Source organism: Gigantopelta aegis, chromosome 3 (assembly GCF_016097555.1).
Source record: "Gigantopelta aegis isolate Gae_Host chromosome 3, Gae_host_genome, whole genome shotgun sequence".
Classification (NCBI taxonomy): domain Eukaryota; kingdom Metazoa; phylum Mollusca; class Gastropoda; order Neomphalida; family Peltospiridae; genus Gigantopelta; species Gigantopelta aegis.
In genome coordinates, this window is record NC_054701.1 from 47880047 (window position 1) to 47900280 (window position 20234).

General features: G+C 32.9%; 1 protein-coding gene across 6 annotated transcripts in view; it reads left to right on the forward strand.

The window, feature by feature from the left end:
* Window positions 1–20234, forward strand: part of LOC121368148 (lysine-specific demethylase 5A-like) — a 42265-nt gene that overhangs the window by 555 nt on the left and 21476 nt on the right. For 3 of the 6 annotated variants that reach the window (XM_041492749.1, XM_041492751.1, XM_041492746.1), the window contains exons 2-19: window positions 645–722; window positions 1291–1350; window positions 2281–2343; window positions 3128–3304; window positions 4016–4057; window positions 5141–5182; window positions 9424–9537; window positions 10865–10955; window positions 12086–12189; window positions 13106–13297; window positions 14143–14262; window positions 15499–15654; window positions 16174–16266; window positions 16570–16658; window positions 17200–17362; window positions 17882–18001; window positions 18455–18649; window positions 19324–19438. In XM_041492749.1, the coding sequence (XP_041348683.1) occupies window positions 645–722; window positions 1291–1350; window positions 2281–2343; window positions 3128–3304; window positions 4016–4057; window positions 5141–5182; window positions 9424–9537; window positions 10865–10955; window positions 12086–12189; window positions 13106–13297; window positions 14143–14262; window positions 15499–15654; window positions 16174–16266; window positions 16570–16658; window positions 17200–17362; window positions 17882–18001; window positions 18455–18649; window positions 19324–19438 (2014 nt within the window). The remainder of the gene's footprint in view (window positions 1–644; window positions 723–1290; window positions 1351–2280; window positions 2344–3127; window positions 3305–4015; window positions 4058–5140; window positions 5183–9423; window positions 9538–10864; window positions 10956–12085; window positions 12190–13105; window positions 13298–14142; window positions 14263–15498; window positions 15655–16173; window positions 16267–16569; window positions 16659–17199; window positions 17363–17881; window positions 18002–18454; window positions 18650–19323; window positions 19439–20234) is intronic. The other 3 variants (XM_041492747.1, XM_041492748.1, XM_041492750.1) reach the window with 3 other exon arrangements.

Sequence of the window (20234 nt, forward strand, 5' to 3'; positions counted from 1 at the left end):
GCCTCTGAATTGTATATCTTTTGAGATTTTTCAATAAATTGTGTAGGTTTTGTTCAGCTTATCAGGGTTGGGTGTGAGGGGTTTATAGCAGAGAACCTGACTGGAAACATGATTGACCTTGAATCATCAATTTGACCATTATGCATTTACCTTTTTTTAAATATGCTTTTGGGATATATAATTAAATTTTTATATATTATATTTTATTTTAGATGAGATATTTAGTAACATTCAAATTTATTTTGTATCTTAAATATATTTTTGTTGGTCTAAAACAAGACTTAAATTTTTTTAACAATGTCTTGCAGTCTGCGTCTTGCTCAATTGATGTTGAGACTACAATCCTTGCCTTATTTAAGTTGTTAAATATTCAGATAGCTTTTTTTGTAATTAATTATTTTAATTTAATAGATTTTTGTTGTTTTTTGAATATATAAAAATAAATAAATGGTAAGTAACAAAAGCAAAAGATCTGTGTAGTTAGAGCATACATGAAGTCAAGGGCAAATGAAGACCCATATGTAACAGATCAGTTTTAAATGAGTTGATTTTTTATACAAGTTGCTTAAAGTAATTACTTTTAAATAAATTAATTTCTTTTAATAGTTAATTGCATTTTATACATATGTTTATTTTGTCTTTAGGATTGGCAACCACCATTTGCTGTTGATGTTGAAAAGTTTAAATTTGTTCCTAGAATCCAAAGGTTAAATGAACTGGAGGTACAGTATGATCATTGATTATAATAGTATTTTTGGTTTTAGAAACTAAGTAAAGTGTATGAGGGGTTTACTATTGATTTTATTCGGGTACATGTTTATATGTAGTAATAAATAGCTTATTATTGATCCTTTATTTTAGGAAGGGAATATAACTGGTAAATGTAGAGTATTGTATGTGATCTAAGTTGAGAACTGGCAGCCATGTTGGATTTTGTTTCTTGATCCTCCATATTGCTTTTTTGGATAAAATCTTCATATTATTTCCATATTTGAATATTTCTATTGTAATTTTCCCTTGATACTGGAACTAATTTTGAAGAAAAAAATCAGTTTTTTACTGTTAGGTATACTGGCATTACAAAATTGAAAAACAAATCAAGTATTTGTCATATATATGATACTGTGTATCAGGCTGCTTGCTGTATGTACACTGTATAAGTGTATGTATATATATATACTCATAATATAATTAATACCCGTTAAAATTTTTTGATCATCTGTTATAGTTTTTTAATAAAGTTAATTGCATACAAAATGTTTTAATATCTTTTTATTATGTTTACAACAGGCAAACTCAAGAATAAAACTCCAGTTCCTGGATACCCTCTACAAGTTTTGGGATCTCCAGGTAGGTAAAACCATTTTGAATGACAAATAACAATGGCATACCTTTTGAGTATTGCTGCACAAGACCTATTACACTATCCATGTTAACATTGGTGTATCGGCAGAACATGATTGAAGACTATAGATGTACAAGTTGTAGCCAAATAATACATTTCTTTATTATAAATTATGTTTACAAGTATATTGAAAGTAGTGTTAGTTGTTGTTCAATTTGTTTTGACATGTACATGTTAGTTTTGTAATGTTGCAAAGCATTTTTTCATTATGTCTTGAACCACTTGGCTTAGATTTAAAAAAAAAAGTTTTTTAACAGGCTGTTAACCGTTTAGTATCTGTGCTGGAATGATGTCATTGAATGAGCTTTTTCATGACATTTAAAATAATAGCATCATACAGTCACGTTCACACAATATCTTTAAATTAATGGCGTGCTGCATACCGTCATTTCATGAAAGGGTTAAGAGCAAAGTATATTCCGTATTCACTTTGACAAAGGATAGCACACACCACAACATTTGTTATACCATTTGTGGAGCACTGGTAGGCTGAAGATGAGGGCTAGTGGGTTTGGTGACTTGCTCTTGTGAGGCCTGTATTAAAAATTAAGAAAACGTAAACAAATTTGTTATCCGTGTCATTTTGGGGCAAAGCCTATGAAATGGCTGGAGAAAATGCAACAAATTAATTCCATGTACATAACTTGTACCTTTATATAATAATAGTTGCTATACTGCCTTATTACATTGGACATATATTTAATTATATATCGTGACCATTCAATTTATCATTATATATCTAGAATTTGTGTTTACGTAATGTCATTTTATTTTTGTGCTATTTACTTATGAAGTACAGTAAATATACATTTTGTGGCATGTACATATTTACTGTTACATTTATCTGTGATAACCTTTTATTTATTTATTTCTAGGGCTGCACTTTGAGAATACCTCATGTGGAGAGAAAATTGCTGGATCTATGTACTCTTTACAAGGTAAATCACAAGTAAACTATCGCACAATGGATTCAATTTTAAATCTGCATTATGCAAAAAAAATGTGAGAAAGCCATGTTTTAGTACTAGTGTTCAAGTACTTACTACATGGGACTTATTACATTTACTTTACAAGAATTGAACTGGTAAATAGCCAAGTTTTATTTAAAACTTGCTGATACTATTACTCTACCACGGACATATTTTTTAATGACCTAATCAAAAGCATTATCACATGATCAGATGGTGTTTATTTGACCATTCAAACCTCTGCCAGTAGGTGACTGATGGTAAGTTAACCAGTAACAAAACACTCGGGATGAATATTCTTGATAATTCACCTGAATAAGGAGGTGCACAAGGTAGCAGCATGATCATATTTTAATCAGATTAGTCCAACAACTGTATTATGTAAAGACAAACATTACATATGATTTTTATTTTAAAATAAAACTCTCTGCAATTACTCTTCACAAATAAGCAGTAACATTTACTAAATGAACGTCAACACACGCATGTGCGCACACAATACACACACACACAGTGTTCGACAAATGTTTCAGAGCCCTCCTAGAAGCTTCCGCTACATATTGTACACTGGATTTTTCACACCCCGACATACAGTTTATTTTAAAATAATTAAATTAATCATGTTAAAAAACAACACACAAATAACCAAAGTTATAAAGTTTAGCACATCTGACCAATAACTAAATGGCACCGCTTCAGAAGTTAAATTTAGAAACATGAAATGATGACTTCATTCATGTTTAACTGATTTCAGTTTGTGGCCGAGGAAGGTGGAATGGAGGAGGTGTCGAAAGAGAGGAAATGGTCCAAGATAGCACAGCGTCTCGGCTTTCCATCTGGTCGATGTGTTGGTTCATCAATTAGACACCATTATGAGAAGATTCTGTACCCATTCTATGTTTTCAAGAAGAGAGGAGGCAATAAAAACCAGGTACCAGTTGATAGTTGTTTGACAAGACTATTGTCATTGCATTTATTTTATAATAAATTAATTGCTAGATTTAAACAGTATAGCTCTTTGTTAATAATTTTAATTATAAAGTTAAGCTTTGAAAAAATAAAATATTTCCTTACTCTAAGAAAAATAAAAACAATCTAGTAATTAATATGTTATGGCCTACAGTATGCTTATTAATCATGTTGATCATGTTTAGATGAATTATTCATGTGTGGGTGTTTGGTTATGTCATTGATTCCATTATTTTTCATTTCTAACAAAATTCTCTTTGATTTTAGTTTAGCAGATGTGTATATATATCAGTGTGTTGGTGTGGATGTTCACACTTTGTTTTGGTCCATTTATTCAGATTTACATGAATTCATTTAAATACCTATAAAAGATTTCATATATTACAATACTTTTTCAGTGGTTTTACCCAGATTGAGATTTCTTTTGTTTTTAAACAAATGAAATTTGTGAAAATAGTGGCCTTTTTTAATATGCAGCCTCCATAGTTAAAACATAATTAACACCTGTTCTACAGATCTGTTAAACTTATTATTTTTTTATCATGACTTCATTATTTTGTTTTAATATTTACTAATAGTTATCAGACTACTGTATTCTCAGCGTGGACCTGGTGCATGTTAGGTGCCTGTACTTGTTTTGCGAAACCTTATACCATGTACATTTGCTCTTCAGGATTTCAGTGACTTTGATTTGAAAACTGACTTTGGATATGGGGTATGTACTAAAAAGCACATACCCACATAGAGTGGTATTTGCACTAACTGCCTAATACTGATTACCTGTGGGCTGGTGTGTAGTAGTCTGTGGGCATTCTGTGATGTTTGCACTGACATTTTGTACTTATGCATCTCCTATGATATTTATAACCCGTTGTTTTTAAATGCTTTTGTGCTTTGTTTATATACCTGAGGTTTTTTTTAATGTATATCACTATTTCAAGATAGAAATACACTAAATGTTCAAATTGATACACATTACATACCGTTAAAGAGCTACAAATTGACCCCACCTACCCAAAACCTCTGAAAAAGTGCAAGAACAATTGGTTAATTTATTCAGATGTTAGTTTTACCTAACATGTTATGCGTTCATGCATTGAATTTAAGACATCATTTACATAATCATAACTAGTCACATAAACAACATTTAATACGTTGTCTCAATTTTTAATTATTATTTTTTAAAGTCAGAATATATCACAAAAGAGATCAACTATACAAGTTTTAGTGCAAGTTTGAGCAATAACTTATAATATATATAATGATGTATTGTGATCATAAAATACCCATCAGTTTATTAACTAACAACATCTAACTTGCTTGAAATAAATTGATATTATCAAAAATAAGATTTATATTTTCGTTAAACATAAGCATACATTTATTTTGTCGCTTATTTTGTATATATTGTGAACATAAATTATACATCAGTGTATTGCGGTTCTAAATAGTAATAATAAAAAAAAAAATAATAACTAATTTGTTTAAAATAAATTGATGATGTTTGAGATAAAGATTTATATTTTCCCAAAACAAAATCAGTCACTTATTTGACTCCAAACATAAGTGTATATCATATGGTCTGTTATCACTTAAATTAATTGCATAACTGTTAAAAATTAACGAAGTGGCTTTAAGCCAAATTAATAAAAATAATGATGAAATCTACTAATATATTATATGGATAAATTGTGCTTGATGAATGTATTAGTTTGTAGATGTATTATAAATATGCCAAAATATTGAATGTTGATTACTAGATTTTTTGTAAAACCCCATAACGTTTGTGATTCAACAGGACTCTGACTTTGAATGGGAAAGTGATGAATACTTAATTAGGGTACGTACTACAACTAGTGAAAAACACATCCTTATGTGTGCACTAACTTCTAATTCTAGGTGATGTGTGTATCTATTACATAAACATTTGTCAAGTGTTTACGGTGTATTTTTATCTCTGTTTTTTATGTTTTTTTCCATCTTGTAATTCTTTCTATGCCAAACATTTAGTGATATTGATTCAAGTTGAAAAGCATTAACCTTGTTGCTCTGTAAACGGAAGAGTTAAACAGTGGATGATTTAATTGGTTATTGTAATATATTATTTTTCAAAATAATTAATTACATGTTTTTTGCAGCAAGCTGGAAATGAATGTTTTATCTCAATACAATGATGCGATAGCAGATAAAATCACAATTCTGGTGAAAAAGATTACTACAGTATTCACAATGAAAACACTTTTTTCATATATTGATTTTCAGATGAATGCTAGTGGATGAAAGGTTGAACAAGTCATAGAGTGGGCTCTTACAGGAACATTCTTGACTTTGCAGCCATTCTAATATGTTTTCATCTAACAGCTTTTTTATCGATTAAAATTGCATCTTTATAAAAAAAACAAATTGCTCGCAATTATCTGTGCCTCTATATTCATTGTATTTCTGGTCAGTGTAATGTTTTTAGTACATGTAGCTCAAATTGGATTTTACTTCCCAATACAGTTTTGAACTACCATGTGTATTATAAATATTTAAACATTTGATATAGAGGCACTGCTGTTGTAAGAAAGAAATATAAGTAATGTGTCATTTTAGGCAAAAAAGCATGTTTTATCCATGTAATGGTTATAAGCTCAAGGATGTTACCTACTTAATAACTGACAAGATTAATGTTTTAGTAAAAGATTCATTAGAATGTGGGTATATTTATGAGGCATATTTTGGGAAAGATCTCTTTTTTTCTTTGTTTTAAATGAGAATGTTGCTTTCCCCAATTAAGTCTATAGTAAGTAGATTACTCCCAGACCATTATCATGTTTATGTGTTTACAAAAATCATTGAATCTACTATTACTGAGTACTGTTGGCACTGAAAGAGTTGTCAGGTTTTGTTCTAACTGCCCTGTCATGTGTTTGTTGAAGTTATTTTCTTGTAATCTTTTCTTTGTTGTTCAGTATTTTTCACAAACATATATCATCTGTAGACTGTGTTACAATGTGTCACAAATATCTAAAAGTAGACTCGTCTTCTCTTTCTTTTTTTAAAATCTAGATTTGATATTGGCTAATGAATGAGATATATATACTTAAGTTTAATTGTATGGTGAAACACACCACCACCTGATCAAGGTGTACATTTAACATTTAATTATTCATCTTTTCATTTCGCATGTTTTGTTTTGTATTCGTTTTCTGTAGTATAATATAGTTCTTAATTTCAGTAACACTCTTCTTCTATTAGTTTAAACATTGTTAGATTGGCCTCATGTACATGTGTATTTGTAGTGGATAACAAAATGTTTTTTAGGAGGCGAAAGTAATTAACAGTTTTTGTTGGTTTTAGTACTTAACCAGAAATCTAATCATATGGCAAAAAAAATCAGTTTTAATTCAGTGAGAGCATGGCAAGAATTGCTTCCTTGAATATGACATTGACATCGACCTTAGTTACCTTCACACATTCGTCAAATGGCCCAATTCTTGTTATAATCGTTTTTGGGGTGGAAGAGAGTCGTTGTAGGGCCAGATCACACGAACCCTCAGTGTACAGCAGTACTAAGATACGATCCTTATTCCCATGAATTTGACATTTCCGCAGAACATTTGCCCCCATGTCAAAACAACATAGATGTGTTTCCATGGTTGGTTGTCTTACCCGATCTTTCCCTTATAAGAGAGACTGGTGAACCAAAAGTTAAATGGGGTTTTTTTAAATGTTTTTTTTGTTTAATGACACCACTAGAGCACATTGATTTATTAATCATCAGCTATTGGATGTCATACAGATTAGAAGATGGTGTCAGCAACCAGAAACATTGCAGGATTTCCGAATGTGAGTTGGAAGGAGCGGAGGCATATCACTATGGCGACGATCAACTTCCTGATATCGTCACTGGTGCTAGATTGTGATCAACAACAAAGGTTCATTCACCTGCTACGGAGTGTGTCATCTTGTATTTCCCGTGCAATGACGTGACCAACATTGCTTTGCATCAATGTCACAGTCAACAAACACATTCATCCCTCTACATTGCGACCGATTTGTTCACATACAAAAATACAAGTAGGCGCCATTTGGCTCCTAAATGGAAAAGTTAACTTAGAGGGCTGATATTTTGCACTTTCCATATTGACTTGAATGTAATTATTGCCATATTATTTGATTTTTGGATGTGTTTAATACTTCAGAGATTAGCATATCTTTTGTCATCCACTTCATATGAACAGGAAGGTGTTATTTTATGTATTGGATTGGGAATGGATGCTTCAGGACTTCCTTTTGTTGGAGAAGGCTATTTCTTATTTTTAGTTTTATCAGTGGGGTTTGTCTCTAGTTGATAAAATGGCCAAACAGGAAATTGATTTTATTGATTTTTTAAATAAACTTTCTTCTTAGAGTGCATGATCCTATTTTAAAATATGTACTTATATCATGTCACAATTAGTGTGCAAGTTACGCATTTTGCAGTAGTTTAGTGAGATTGTTTCGTTAAAAAGAAAAGATCTCTACGTTGACCCCTTTATGTCATTCAGATATTGGAATTATATGAAGAGAGTTTAATACTATATAGGAGGCAATATGAGTGGTGGGGAGATCATGAGTATATTACCCAGCCAGACAACTAACCCTAAGAGGCCATCATTTTGTTCTTTCAAATTATCTAATACAATCAAAACTGATCTGTCAGTAGTTGGTTGGCACATTGTTCTGTAAATTATGATTAAAAAGAGTACCGGTACATATAGGCGTAACTATGGTCCATTTTCAGCATGTGAAGGACCAGGGATTATTTAATCAACTTCTGTTCTTCAATATACTGACAGCAGGTTTCTGCTCAAGTGTCTTTGTCAAACAGTCGGTGTTTGTGTAGTTAACAGCCAGTAGGTCAGATGACAGGTTCATTTCATGTCTGGTTCACCTCTGATCTAAAAGCACGTTCTTAATAGACTCATGATTAATTTGGTGAATAAATCCTAATACGTGCTGTCTTCCTATATTGATTTTCTCTCAGCCTGTCACGTTCACATTTTATCGTCGTCATTGTACAGGTAATTGTTAATTTTACATTACCTATTGCATCATCTTCAAGTTATTGATCTAAAAATAATGAAAGGATTATGGTGGCAGGTGGATTGATACTACAACTTACTCACATCAGTATAAATACCATAATTAAAAGGTGCTACATGTACATGTATATACTTTGTGGAAAGATTTGATTATTAATTATTATTATTGTTGTTATATATTGTTTTAAAAGGTATGTTTAGACAAAACAATATATGTAAAGCAAAATTAAAAACCTGTAAGGAATAAAATTTTGAAGTATTTGTTTTGTTGTGTTTTTGATTTCTTCCCCTGACCACCATATTTGAGTCTGTTCCAAAATTGATCATGGAGGGGGAAGGTAACTTTTATAGATATCCACCAACACAGAAATTAAATTGTATTAAAATAGACTGTATTTAAAGGGGAAAAGGTGTGCGATAGACATTTCAGGCATAAAATAATTACATATCTATTCAATCTTAGTATAGTGATAAAGACATTTTGAAACTGTAATAAATTTACATTGTATCACACACATGTGCGGTCTCGACCGGAACTTCGAAAAGATGAATTTCCTTTTTATTTTTACTAGAGTTAGCATCTTTTTGTTACTGACATCATGTCTGATTTACAAATTACATCACATTGTATTAGAAACATTAAACAGATTGCTGCAGAGTACGATTCTTAAAACGTTGAGTAAATCCATGAAAGCGGGATTGATTAATGCATTTTAGAAAGTGTAAATACAGAGCTTCACATGTTGTTTTAGTTTCCTATTTATTGCAGTCATGATGGGTGTTTTTTTCCGCAAGCACATACCACTCGACTACTCTTGTGGTATATATTCTTCCACAAAATAAACTTGTGCAATAAATAGGAAGCGAAAACGTGTGTGAAGGTCTGTATATATCCCCATGTGTGTCAATTCTGGAACAGCCCTAAATAGAACATAGCTGCCAGGATCTTGAACAGTTCTGGTTCCACTTTAGACGGTTTCTTAAAATAATGATATTGACTTTGTATTTTCAGAAACCCGGGTTCGAAAAGAAGAAACCAGTGAATGATGACAAAGACTACCAACTACCGCACAGTTCGACGGACGACAAGACTGAAATTCGTAAATCAAAGCGCTTGTATCACGAGGTTAGTTCTTTGAAGTCTGATTACAACAATTTCAGATAAATTTAGAAAAAGAACCCCAACCATATATATCTATTTTAATATCTTTTGGGAGGGAGTAAAGTTTGTTTTATTTAACGACGCCACTAGAGCACATTGATTTTTTATCTTATCATCGGCTATTGGACGTCAAACATATGGTCATTCTGACACTGTTTGTTAGAGGAAACCCGCTGTCGCCACATAGGCTACTCTCATACGACAGGCAGCAAGGGAGGGGTCATATGTTGTTGTTGGGGTTTTTGTTGTTGTTTTTTACATAATTAGCATGCATTTGGGAGGGGTTTTTTTATACGCCCGTCTATGATGGTATGCTATATTATGGTATGGTTCTGTCTGTCTGTCCGTTCGTCCATACATCCGTCTGTCCGTCCGTCTATACATCCGTTTGTTAACTTTTTCTTGTCCAGACCATGACTCGCATACAGATGCATACAGATGCTTACAGGACCATCAAACCTCACATGTAGGAACAACTTATGATGATGGTGTGTCACATACTATTACTACGTCACTGTAACCTACTTTTCACAGTCTACTGCACATAACAGTAAATCCTTGTCCGTACCATATCTTGCATACAGATGCATACAGGACCACCAAACCTCACATATAGAAACAACTTGGGATGGTGGTGTGTCGAGTTCTATTACTAGGTCACTGTGATCTACTTTTCATTGTCTACTGCATATAACACTAAATCCTTGTCCAGATCATATCTTGCATACAGATGCATACAGGACAATCAAACCACATGTAGGAACAACTTGTGAGATGGTGGTTGGTCCTAAACTAACTGTTCATCCATCCCATTGCAAATATTTCACATAATTAGAATTGAATTATACCTGTAACATATTCGTTAATATAGATATGGTTTCCATCAAACTCCTGATGCGTGTATCATGTACCTCACCGGTACTCTTTGTTTCAAATTATAAAGTGCATTAACTAGTAGGAAATTCCATACCAGCTCATTTAATAAAATTATAGACTCATTTACATGTACAAGAGTGTTACTGGTTCGAGACTCCTCTCTCTGTGTGTGTGTGTGTGTGGTGGGGTGGGGGGTGGGATTTTTTTCTCTTACATTTGGAGCCAACAATTATTAGTCCCCTACCAGTCAAACTAAAGGGAACTATAGTTTTCGTCTCAATCCTTTTTTCTGTCTGTCTAAATTCTCCTATTTTAACATTTGTTCTTATTTGTTAAATTGAGTCCTACCAATATAAACCCAAACTATAGAACTTTACACATTGGTGTTGAATACATAATTTTTATTTTACTTCAGGAGCCTCTTGTGGATTATTCTGTAAATTCTGAGCTGAAAAAACTACAGTTTTATGGAGCTGGCCCAAAGGCTGCAGTGCCACCTATTAAAGGTAACATATTTTTGTCATATATATATATATGTGTGTGTGTGTGTGCGTGTGTGTGTGTGTGTATATATATACTCTTCAAAAAAAGTAGGGGAAATCTAATAAGAATTTACAGTTGCCAAAATTGTAAGGTATATTAGCTGTGGGGAATGGTTATATGATAATAGTGAATTAATTGGGCAAACATTACAACCGGTAGTTCAGTATTACACCAAAGATCTTGAAGGATGATTGGGGTCAAAAGTGAAATTTGAAAGTTGACTTTTTTTGTCAGTAAATCGCAAATTCAAACAATAAAAATGACTAAAAACAAAACAATAACAACTGTATGGTCAACGGAATGAAAAAGATTGACAGAATTAATGTTTAATCGACCTTCCTGGAAATTGTCAAAATCAAGAATGACACCCCACACACATGTACGGGGCAACTGCGTGATGCATGTGCAAACTATGGAATGTGTTCGGGTGTGTTGGTAAACAGACCTGAACATTCTTTACTAGGATGTCTGTGGTCATAACATATGTTCAGTCTAATAATTCATATTAACATAAATATTTCAGGTTCCCCTACTTTTTTTGAAGAGTATGTGTTTGTGTGTGTGTGTGTGTGTGTATGTATGTGTGTATATATATATATATATATATATATATATATATATATATATATATAATGTTAATTATGTTCAAAACTGCATATGAGTATATGTTTAACAATACAGTCTTATGATTGATATATATATTTATCTATGGCAACAGAAATGTTTTGGAATCGTTTAAATTCCATCCAATGTTAATTGTAAAGCTTTTAAAACACTGACTTGTATAAAAAAAATTAAGATATGCTCAACTTGATTTTATATATTGTATTATACTCTCCCCCACACACACACACCACAGCTCCTTACACTGTGGTTTTACATAAATAATATGTTCATATAAATAATATGTTACCATTTGTGACACCCAATAGCCGATATGTATTTTTGTGCTGGGGTGTCGTTAAACAAACATTCATTCATTCATTCATTCTGTGGAATATTTAAGTAGTATATGAGTACAAAATCTGTGGTGTAAATGTGATATACGGAAACTTTTTAAAAAGTCTTTTAATAAATAATTTTTATTTTGCAGAAGAAAAACCAGATATTAAAGACATTAAGGGTGTTAAAAATTCACCCAACAAGTCGAAGACTCCTATTAAAGAAGACAAGAATTCCACCCTGAATGGTGCAGATGTAAGTTGCATGGATGTAGTTTTCCCACTTTTTATCGGATTTAAGTTTTTTTTTTCTTTTCTTTTTTTAAATTTAATCCGAAATGCTGAAAAATTTCCTTTCTTCAGGTATAGTATTGAAGTTTCAGCATTTTAAAAGATCAGTTTAGCTTGTCACGGAGATATTACTTCTTGTATGTAGAAGACATATAACGTCACCATGTATAAACTTCATTTCCCATCCTAAATATAGAAATAGGATCATTATATCTTGAACGAGTTCGCATTTCACCTCTCCACATCAAATGTCACGGTCACTTATTACTAAAAATAGAAATAAGACATCATTGCTTATCAACTTCATTTCTCATCCAGTTTTCAAAAAATTTCATAAGAAGAATAGGATCATGATATCTCAAACGAGTTCATGTCAAGGTTACTGTTCCTAAAAAAATAAAAATTGTGATCTAGCATTTTTATTTTTACTGATGCAGGATCATGGTATTTTGAATGAGTTAACATTTTACCTGTGTTAAAGGTAAAAGTCACTGTTATTAAAAATTACATCACTGCTCAGGTGACTTCATTTCTGATCCGTTTTTGTGAAACTTGACATAGAGGTGAAACTTGACATGAATAGGATTGTAACATTTTGAATGAGTTCGTTTTTTGCCTCTCTACATCAAAGGTTAAGGTCACTCTTACTAAAAAATAATAAAAAATTATGAGGTCACCGTTCTAGCGATTTCATTTTTCATCGGATTTTAATGAAATTTCACATAAAGAAAGAAGGTCATGATACGTGGATTATTTGTTTATATATATTTTAGTAAAGTTTCAGCCGGGGATTTCTACCATCTGATAAAAATAACTATACCTAAGTAGCTTCTATATTACAGGATGAACTTTAACATTGTAATAACACCAAATGTTTACAGGGCATGTCTTCTTCATGCTCTTTGATTCCACAGGTTGATCAGTACTTGTGCCACGTGTGTGAGAGAGGTGACGGAGAGGAATACATGTTACTCTGCGACGGATGTGACGATGCGTTTCATACCTACTGTCTACAGCCACCTCTCACTGACGTACCCAAAGGTGACTGGAGATGTCCAAACTGTGTTGAAAAGGTATGAGTTCAGAGTTAATTTATTCATTGCCTTGATTGTCAGCAGTTCTGGGTTTTTTTACAATGATATATTTTAGGAACCTCTAATAAGAGGGTACATTAATTTTAATCAAATCCTGGTACAAAATTGATTTGCTTCAGTAGTCTACTGCCTTATATTATGACACACCTTTTGTAGAAAGTTTGCATTATGTGTCATCCATGCCCTGTGCTTATAAACCTTAAAGTCTAGACTTTAATAAAATCCAGACTTTAACGTCATGGCAACGCCATTCAAATAGCATTATGTTAAAGCTGGACTTTATTAAAGTCTAGACTTTAAGTTTTATAAGCACAGGCCCTGGTAGAACCTTTTAATAAAAATAAAATAAAATATTTTTAATTTTAGGCAAAACAAAATATATTGCTGGTCTCTGGTAAGCGCACTTCAATTTTAACCCTGCACATTAACTTTTTATATACATCTCCACCTTTTTTGTCCAATCCATGATTTGGAAGAAAAAAACCAAGGAAAGAAAAAAAAAAAAAAAACCACATCGTTGCATCACTTTTGGAACATTGATCTTACCAGAGACTATATTTTTTGGCCTTACTAGTATTAAAACCTTTTCGTTTTTAAAATCAAATATAAACAGACCTCACAGTACATTGTTAATCATTTGTTATTAGGCGTCTAGTATTTCACAAGTTTTAAAGGTTGAATTGTTCAAAAAAGTTAATGTAGAACTGGTACATAAGGGATACACTTCTCTGTTTAGGTTGTTCTTAATTTTTTGTCTTTTAATATAAGGTTTACTGTCGTATATTTTTGCATTTATGGAGCTTTGTGTTATTTTGTGTCTTCAGCTGTGCAACAAACCAGCAAATGTATTTGGATTTGAACAGTCTCCGATAGAGTTCAGTCTTCAGAGTTTTGGAGAAATGGCTGACCGCTTCAAGGCCAATCACTTCAACATGCCAGTACATGTAAGTTTTAAGAATCTTAATGTATATATCGATATGTATTTCAACTCCTGTTGATGACAATGGATGTACTTGAATCAGTCGTCTTGGAAGATCTTCCCACAAGATATATCTCACTGGTTGAGCCTTGTTCCCACCCCATACCATGATGCTTGTACCACCCCATAGATCTCGTCAAACAAACATCATCATTGTACTGACCTTTTCATTGCCACATTGTTGTCATGGAAGGACATCCCACAAGATTCCTCTCACTGGTTTAGCCTTGTTCCCACCCCATACCATGATGCTTGGACCATCTCATAGATCTGTCACACAAGCATTCATCATTTCAATGCCAGATTATCATTGTGTGGTCCACCATTGCTGACAATGTCAGTTTTGACACTGAATGGTCCAGGGGTGGGATGTAGCGCTCGCGTGATGCATGGTCGGTTTTTGATCTATCCCCATTGGTGGTCATTGGGCTATTTCTCGTTCCAGCCAGTGCTCCATAACTGGTATAACAAAGGCCATGATATGTACTATCATGTATGTGGGATGGTGCATATAAAAGATCCCTTGCTGCTAATCGAAGAGAGTAGTGCATGAAGTGGTGACAGAGGGTTTCCTCTCTCTATATCTGTGTGGTCCTTAACCATATGACTGGATATAAAATGTGTTGAGTGTGTTGTTAAATAAAACATTTCCTTCTGAATAATGGTCCACAAAGTTGATCCTGATGGTGATGGACTGTCAGGACTGGGAACCTAGCTTGTCACTGATGTCAGATATTGTTGGTGGCCAGGCAGCATCATAACTGTTCATTTGTGTTCATCATCTGTGTGTTATGTTGCAGAAAAATCCTGAATTGTGATAATTTGGTTTTATCTAGAACAGTTACGCTTATGTTTAAAAACAATAAACAGATTAAAATCATGTACCCTCCAAAAAACATGCTTGGTAGAAACCCTAATCTGTGTTCTGTTGATTTTATCTAGCATTGTTATGCACAAATTAAAAGAAAAAGCAAAAAAAAACCAATTTAACATAGTTGAAACATATCTCTATGATCAGGATCTGAATTGGAGGTGACAGGTTAATAGCTGCCATAAATGTATAATTTTAACTTTGTGCAATTATGTATGTCCACTATAACACTCTTGTAATAGTAATTAATCTAATTTCATAACCAAAAAGGAAAACATGCTAAAAAATAATGAAGACTACTCTCTTTTTTTTAAAATCTTCTTTAAACAGAGAGTTCCAACAAATATGGTGGAAAAGGAGTTTTGGCGTCTTGTTGACTGTATGGAGGAAGATGTCTGTGTCCAGTATGGTGCCGACATTCACGCTTGTGAAATGGGAAGCGGTTTTCCAACAAAACCAGAAGAAGTGATGTGCCCAGAGGATGAGGTAAAAAAAATTGGTTTTCACTTTGGATTTTACTGTTTTATAAAAAGGTAAAGGGTAAAAACAACTCATTGTAGAATTCTAATGAGGTTTGGGCGGTCATTGGATATATAGCCCTTGATTGACTCTGGTTTTTTCTCCATTCCAATCAGTGTTGCACAACTATGAAAGGCAAATGGTATGTGCTGGCCTGTCTTAAATTCATTTAAAAGATCTGTTTCTGCTTTTTCAGGCAGGTTTCTTCTCTGTCAACACAATGTCGAAAATAACTGTTCTAGACACTTGATAGCCATAGTTTAAAAAATGTACTGCAATGTTGGTAAATAAATGTTTATTTATGCATAAATGAAATACTCAAGCTAAACATAAAGCAGTTTATTGATTGTAAAAAATAGGTTTGGTATTTGGTTATAATTTTAGGATTAATACATGGGTTTTTTACCAGTGAAATGGACCTCTTTGATATATAAATTATATACTAAACTGAATCGGTTATCAAGTGGTTTATGTATTTTCTTTCAGCAATACCTGAAATCTGGTTGGAATCTGAACAACCTGCCAGTACTTGAAGAGTCTGTGCTCTGTCATATTAGTGGTGACATCTCAGGCATGAAGGTACGCCCGTGGTGTCGACACATTTATTACAATCATGAATTTTTAGTTGGTCTGCACATAATTAAAACACAGTTTTGGGCGATAACCTTTGATAGATGTTTTTGTAAAGCAAGGATGGAAAACTAATCATTTGTGTTCTTGTATTATTTAAAACTGGTTTTATTAATGATATTTTGATGATTTAAAATTAAAATATTTGGTGCCATTTGTGGTCCTTTGAATTGTTAACGCTGCATTTGTGTTCTATTCTATTGTTCTACATGTAACTATTTTGAATGAATTTTTAATCCTTTTTTTTTTTAGATTCCTTGGTGTTATGTTGGCATGTGCTTTTCCTGTTTTTGTTGGCATACAGAGGATCACTGGAGCTATTCCATCAATTACTTGCACTGGTAATGACATGTTTTTGTTGAACTATTTTGACTTGGTCCCATTACTTGATAGCTTGCCTCAATTAACAATTAAATAAAAACAGATCTTTTAGGAAACTTATTACTGTTTACCTGTTATTAGGATAATTACCACTAGGAATGGATTTTTTTTTTTTTTAAAGCTCACAAACAATTATATATTAAAAATATGTCATAAATGTCTGTTGGAGACATGGACATCCTATCCTGAAATAGGTAACTTTCTTAAAGGGCAGATAACGTTTTTAAAGAGCAGATTACTTTCTGAAAGAGCCATGGCAAATATTAGACAAAATAGTTGAGGCTTCGTATTTCCCTGTCTCAATAGATACAACTAACTGTTTTGTTTTGTCTACTCAGCTATATTTATTACTTAAATGGATGGAGGAATGGACTGGATCTCTGTATGACTGGTTGAATGGATGCATAGATTTGAGAGTGTATATTACATTTGGTTTATGATATCTGCAAATTGATCTGTTTTCCATTTCTGTATTGAATCTTTGTATTTGTTGTTGTTTAGGGGAGAACCAAAGACATGGTATGGTGTGCCTGGTGATTGTGGCGACAAGTTTGAAGAAGCTATGAAGACGATGGCACCGGAACTGTTTGATCAGGACCCCTCTCTGTTGCACCACATCACCACCATGATGAACCCAACGGTTCTCCATGCCAAAGGTGTTCCAGTAAGTATTTTAATACTTGACGTCATTTAGCTTTATATAAAATTATTTCTTCCTCTAACCCTCACTGATTTCTTTCTTAAGTATTTATTCATATGCATCACAAAGTAAATGCTGTTAGGATTCATATGTGAGTACAAGGTACCTCTGTTTTGGTTTGTATATTCAGCTGCCAAAATCGTGACTGACAATTATTAAGGACTGATTGTCTTTGTCTAATTGTTAGGTTCATAAATCATTTTGAAGAGTTTTTCAGCCGTACTATGCTTTATATATTCCTTAACAGTTTTGTTATTTAAAAAATAATTTCAAAGTAGTCTTTTGACATGTGGCATTTTTTAAAAATGAATTTGAAGGTATTGGGTATTGCTGAAGACTGAAGACTCTTCAACAAAATAATTTTATCTCGGTAAAATTTCTCTCATTTTTTAAGGTAGAGTGGAAGGTGAAAGAATACAAGGAAAGTTACATTGTGGTGCTTGAAAATAAAAAAAACTTTAACAATTGTTTTGTATATTTCAGATATGTCGTACTGATCAGCATGCTGGTGAATTTGTTATTACATTTCCGAGAGCATACCATGGTGGATTCAATCAAGGATATAATTTTGCTGAGGCTGTCAACTTCTGCCCAGCTGACTGGGTAATCATTTTTAGATTTTAATCAGTTTTGGGGGTATTTTTGGTTTAGGTTGTATTACTTCTGGGATTGGTTTGCTCAAAAATAATAAAATAGATTTAATTTCTTAAACTATCACACCTTTTGATCAGAAAAACAATTTATAATAGGGAAAGCTGAACATCTGTCCAAAGTCCAGTATGGGAGTGAATTCCCAACAAATTCATCCTTCATTAAGTAAAAACATGATGGAGAACAGTTTGCTAAAAAAAAAAGTTCATATGGCTGTAAGTTAAAATAAATATCAGAAAATTTCAGGGCCATATCTTAATGATCCTGGCTAAATAAAAGGTAAGGTCGTAAAATTAAATAATAATATAAAGATTCTAATTAAGCAACTGTGTAATAAAAATCCGTGAAGACTGCCTAGTTGATGTGTTTCTGCAGTTTTTAAGTGCTATCATTTCCTTGTTTCAGCTGAAGATGGGTCGTAAGAGTGTGGAGTACTACAGGACCTCGAAGCGTGAACTGGTATTTTCTCATGAGGAGCTCGTTTGCAAGATGGCTGCTGACCCAGACAACCTGGATCTCAAAGTTGCAGCATGCACGTACCAGGATATGCTTGCTATTGTGGAAACTGAGAAAAAACTTAGAAAAACGCTTCTAGACAGAGTACGTACAATGTTCGAATATTCTTTGGTATTGCTGAGCAAGTGTTGGTAAAATACAGTTTAAAGTATGAACTCCTTGAATGTAGAATTAATTTGTTATAACATATGCATTACTCATAGGCATACACACAAATTTGTTTTTAAACAAATATTTCCATATATATTATGCCAACATATAAATCTTACAGCAGGGAAGTAGGTTACACACAGATGCTCACATACATGCGCATGCATACACACACACACACACACACACACACACACACAAACAATATTTTCAGAAAATGTGTTATGAAATAAAAAAAACAATCTGGTAGAATGTTTACAGTAATCATTTACCAAGAACTGTCAGTTAATAAGATTGTTCTATATTGAATGTGAAAGTAGATGTTATCCACATGTCAAATACTCCAGAGCATCCAGATACAAATAAAATATTATTGATTAAAGGCTGAATATGGTGAGGAAACTCAGGGGGTTTTTAATATAAAAAAAATAATTTAAAAATCCAATAGTCGACACTGGTGCAAGTAGTGCTTAGGAATATTTGCTTGTGATAAACATTCATATTGATGGGATGGAACGGTGTGCATAACGAACGATGTCTGTAGTTTTATATTCTGAATTTCTAAATAAGTTGCACATATAGTTAACATTGTTTGATCTTGTTTGCAGGGTGTTGTGGAAGCGGAGAGAGAAGCATTTGAGCTGCTACCTGACGATGAACGTGTGTGTGACTACTGTAAAACAACTTGCTTTCTGTCGGGACTCACTTGTCCTTGTAGTCCAAGTAAGTCATATACCCGGCAGAGTGCTGTTTATTTATATTCCAAAAAACTCATCAATGTAGTCTTAGGAAAAGAAATATAATATTACTTTGACTGCAAAACATAAATTACAAACAAAACATGGAACCTTTTCCCACCATCAGATGATATGGTTGCCATGTATACAGCAACCCCTGTAATTAAGAAAATTTCCACGTAAAAAAACAATGTCATTGAAAAACCCCACCTGAATTTGGATCACAGCAAAAAAGTGCCATGAAGAATTAAAAACTACATGGCATTGCCGATTGCTGTGGGCAATTGCAGGGGTTGTACAATCAAATGTTATTACCTTGAACTCTGTTATCTCAAGGTTGACAAATCATCTCATGGCCTAATTTTCATTTGCAGCTACAGTCAAATGCCTCTTAACTGGAAATAACCGATGATTTTGTTGCTAAACACGACCAACTAAACTAGGAAAAAACATGGGTGTAATTGTAAACCACGGGTGTAATTGTAAACCACGGGTGTAATTAAAAAGTACAGAGGTTTTGTTCTGTATTGATATTTAAAAAGAGACTAAAAATATCCAGTTTTAAAGGAATTCCTGTTTTCTGAGTGTCCGATTTTGAAGAATTTCACTGTATTATATGCTTATCTTGAACCTTCAATATCTCAAACTTGTTGACTTTGTCCCTTCAACATCAAGATAACTAAGTTTGTAGTTATTTAATGTCATAATTCTAATATTATGTGCCCAATATTTTGGAAATTGTAAAATCTGTATATTATCGAATAACCAGGGATATCTTACTC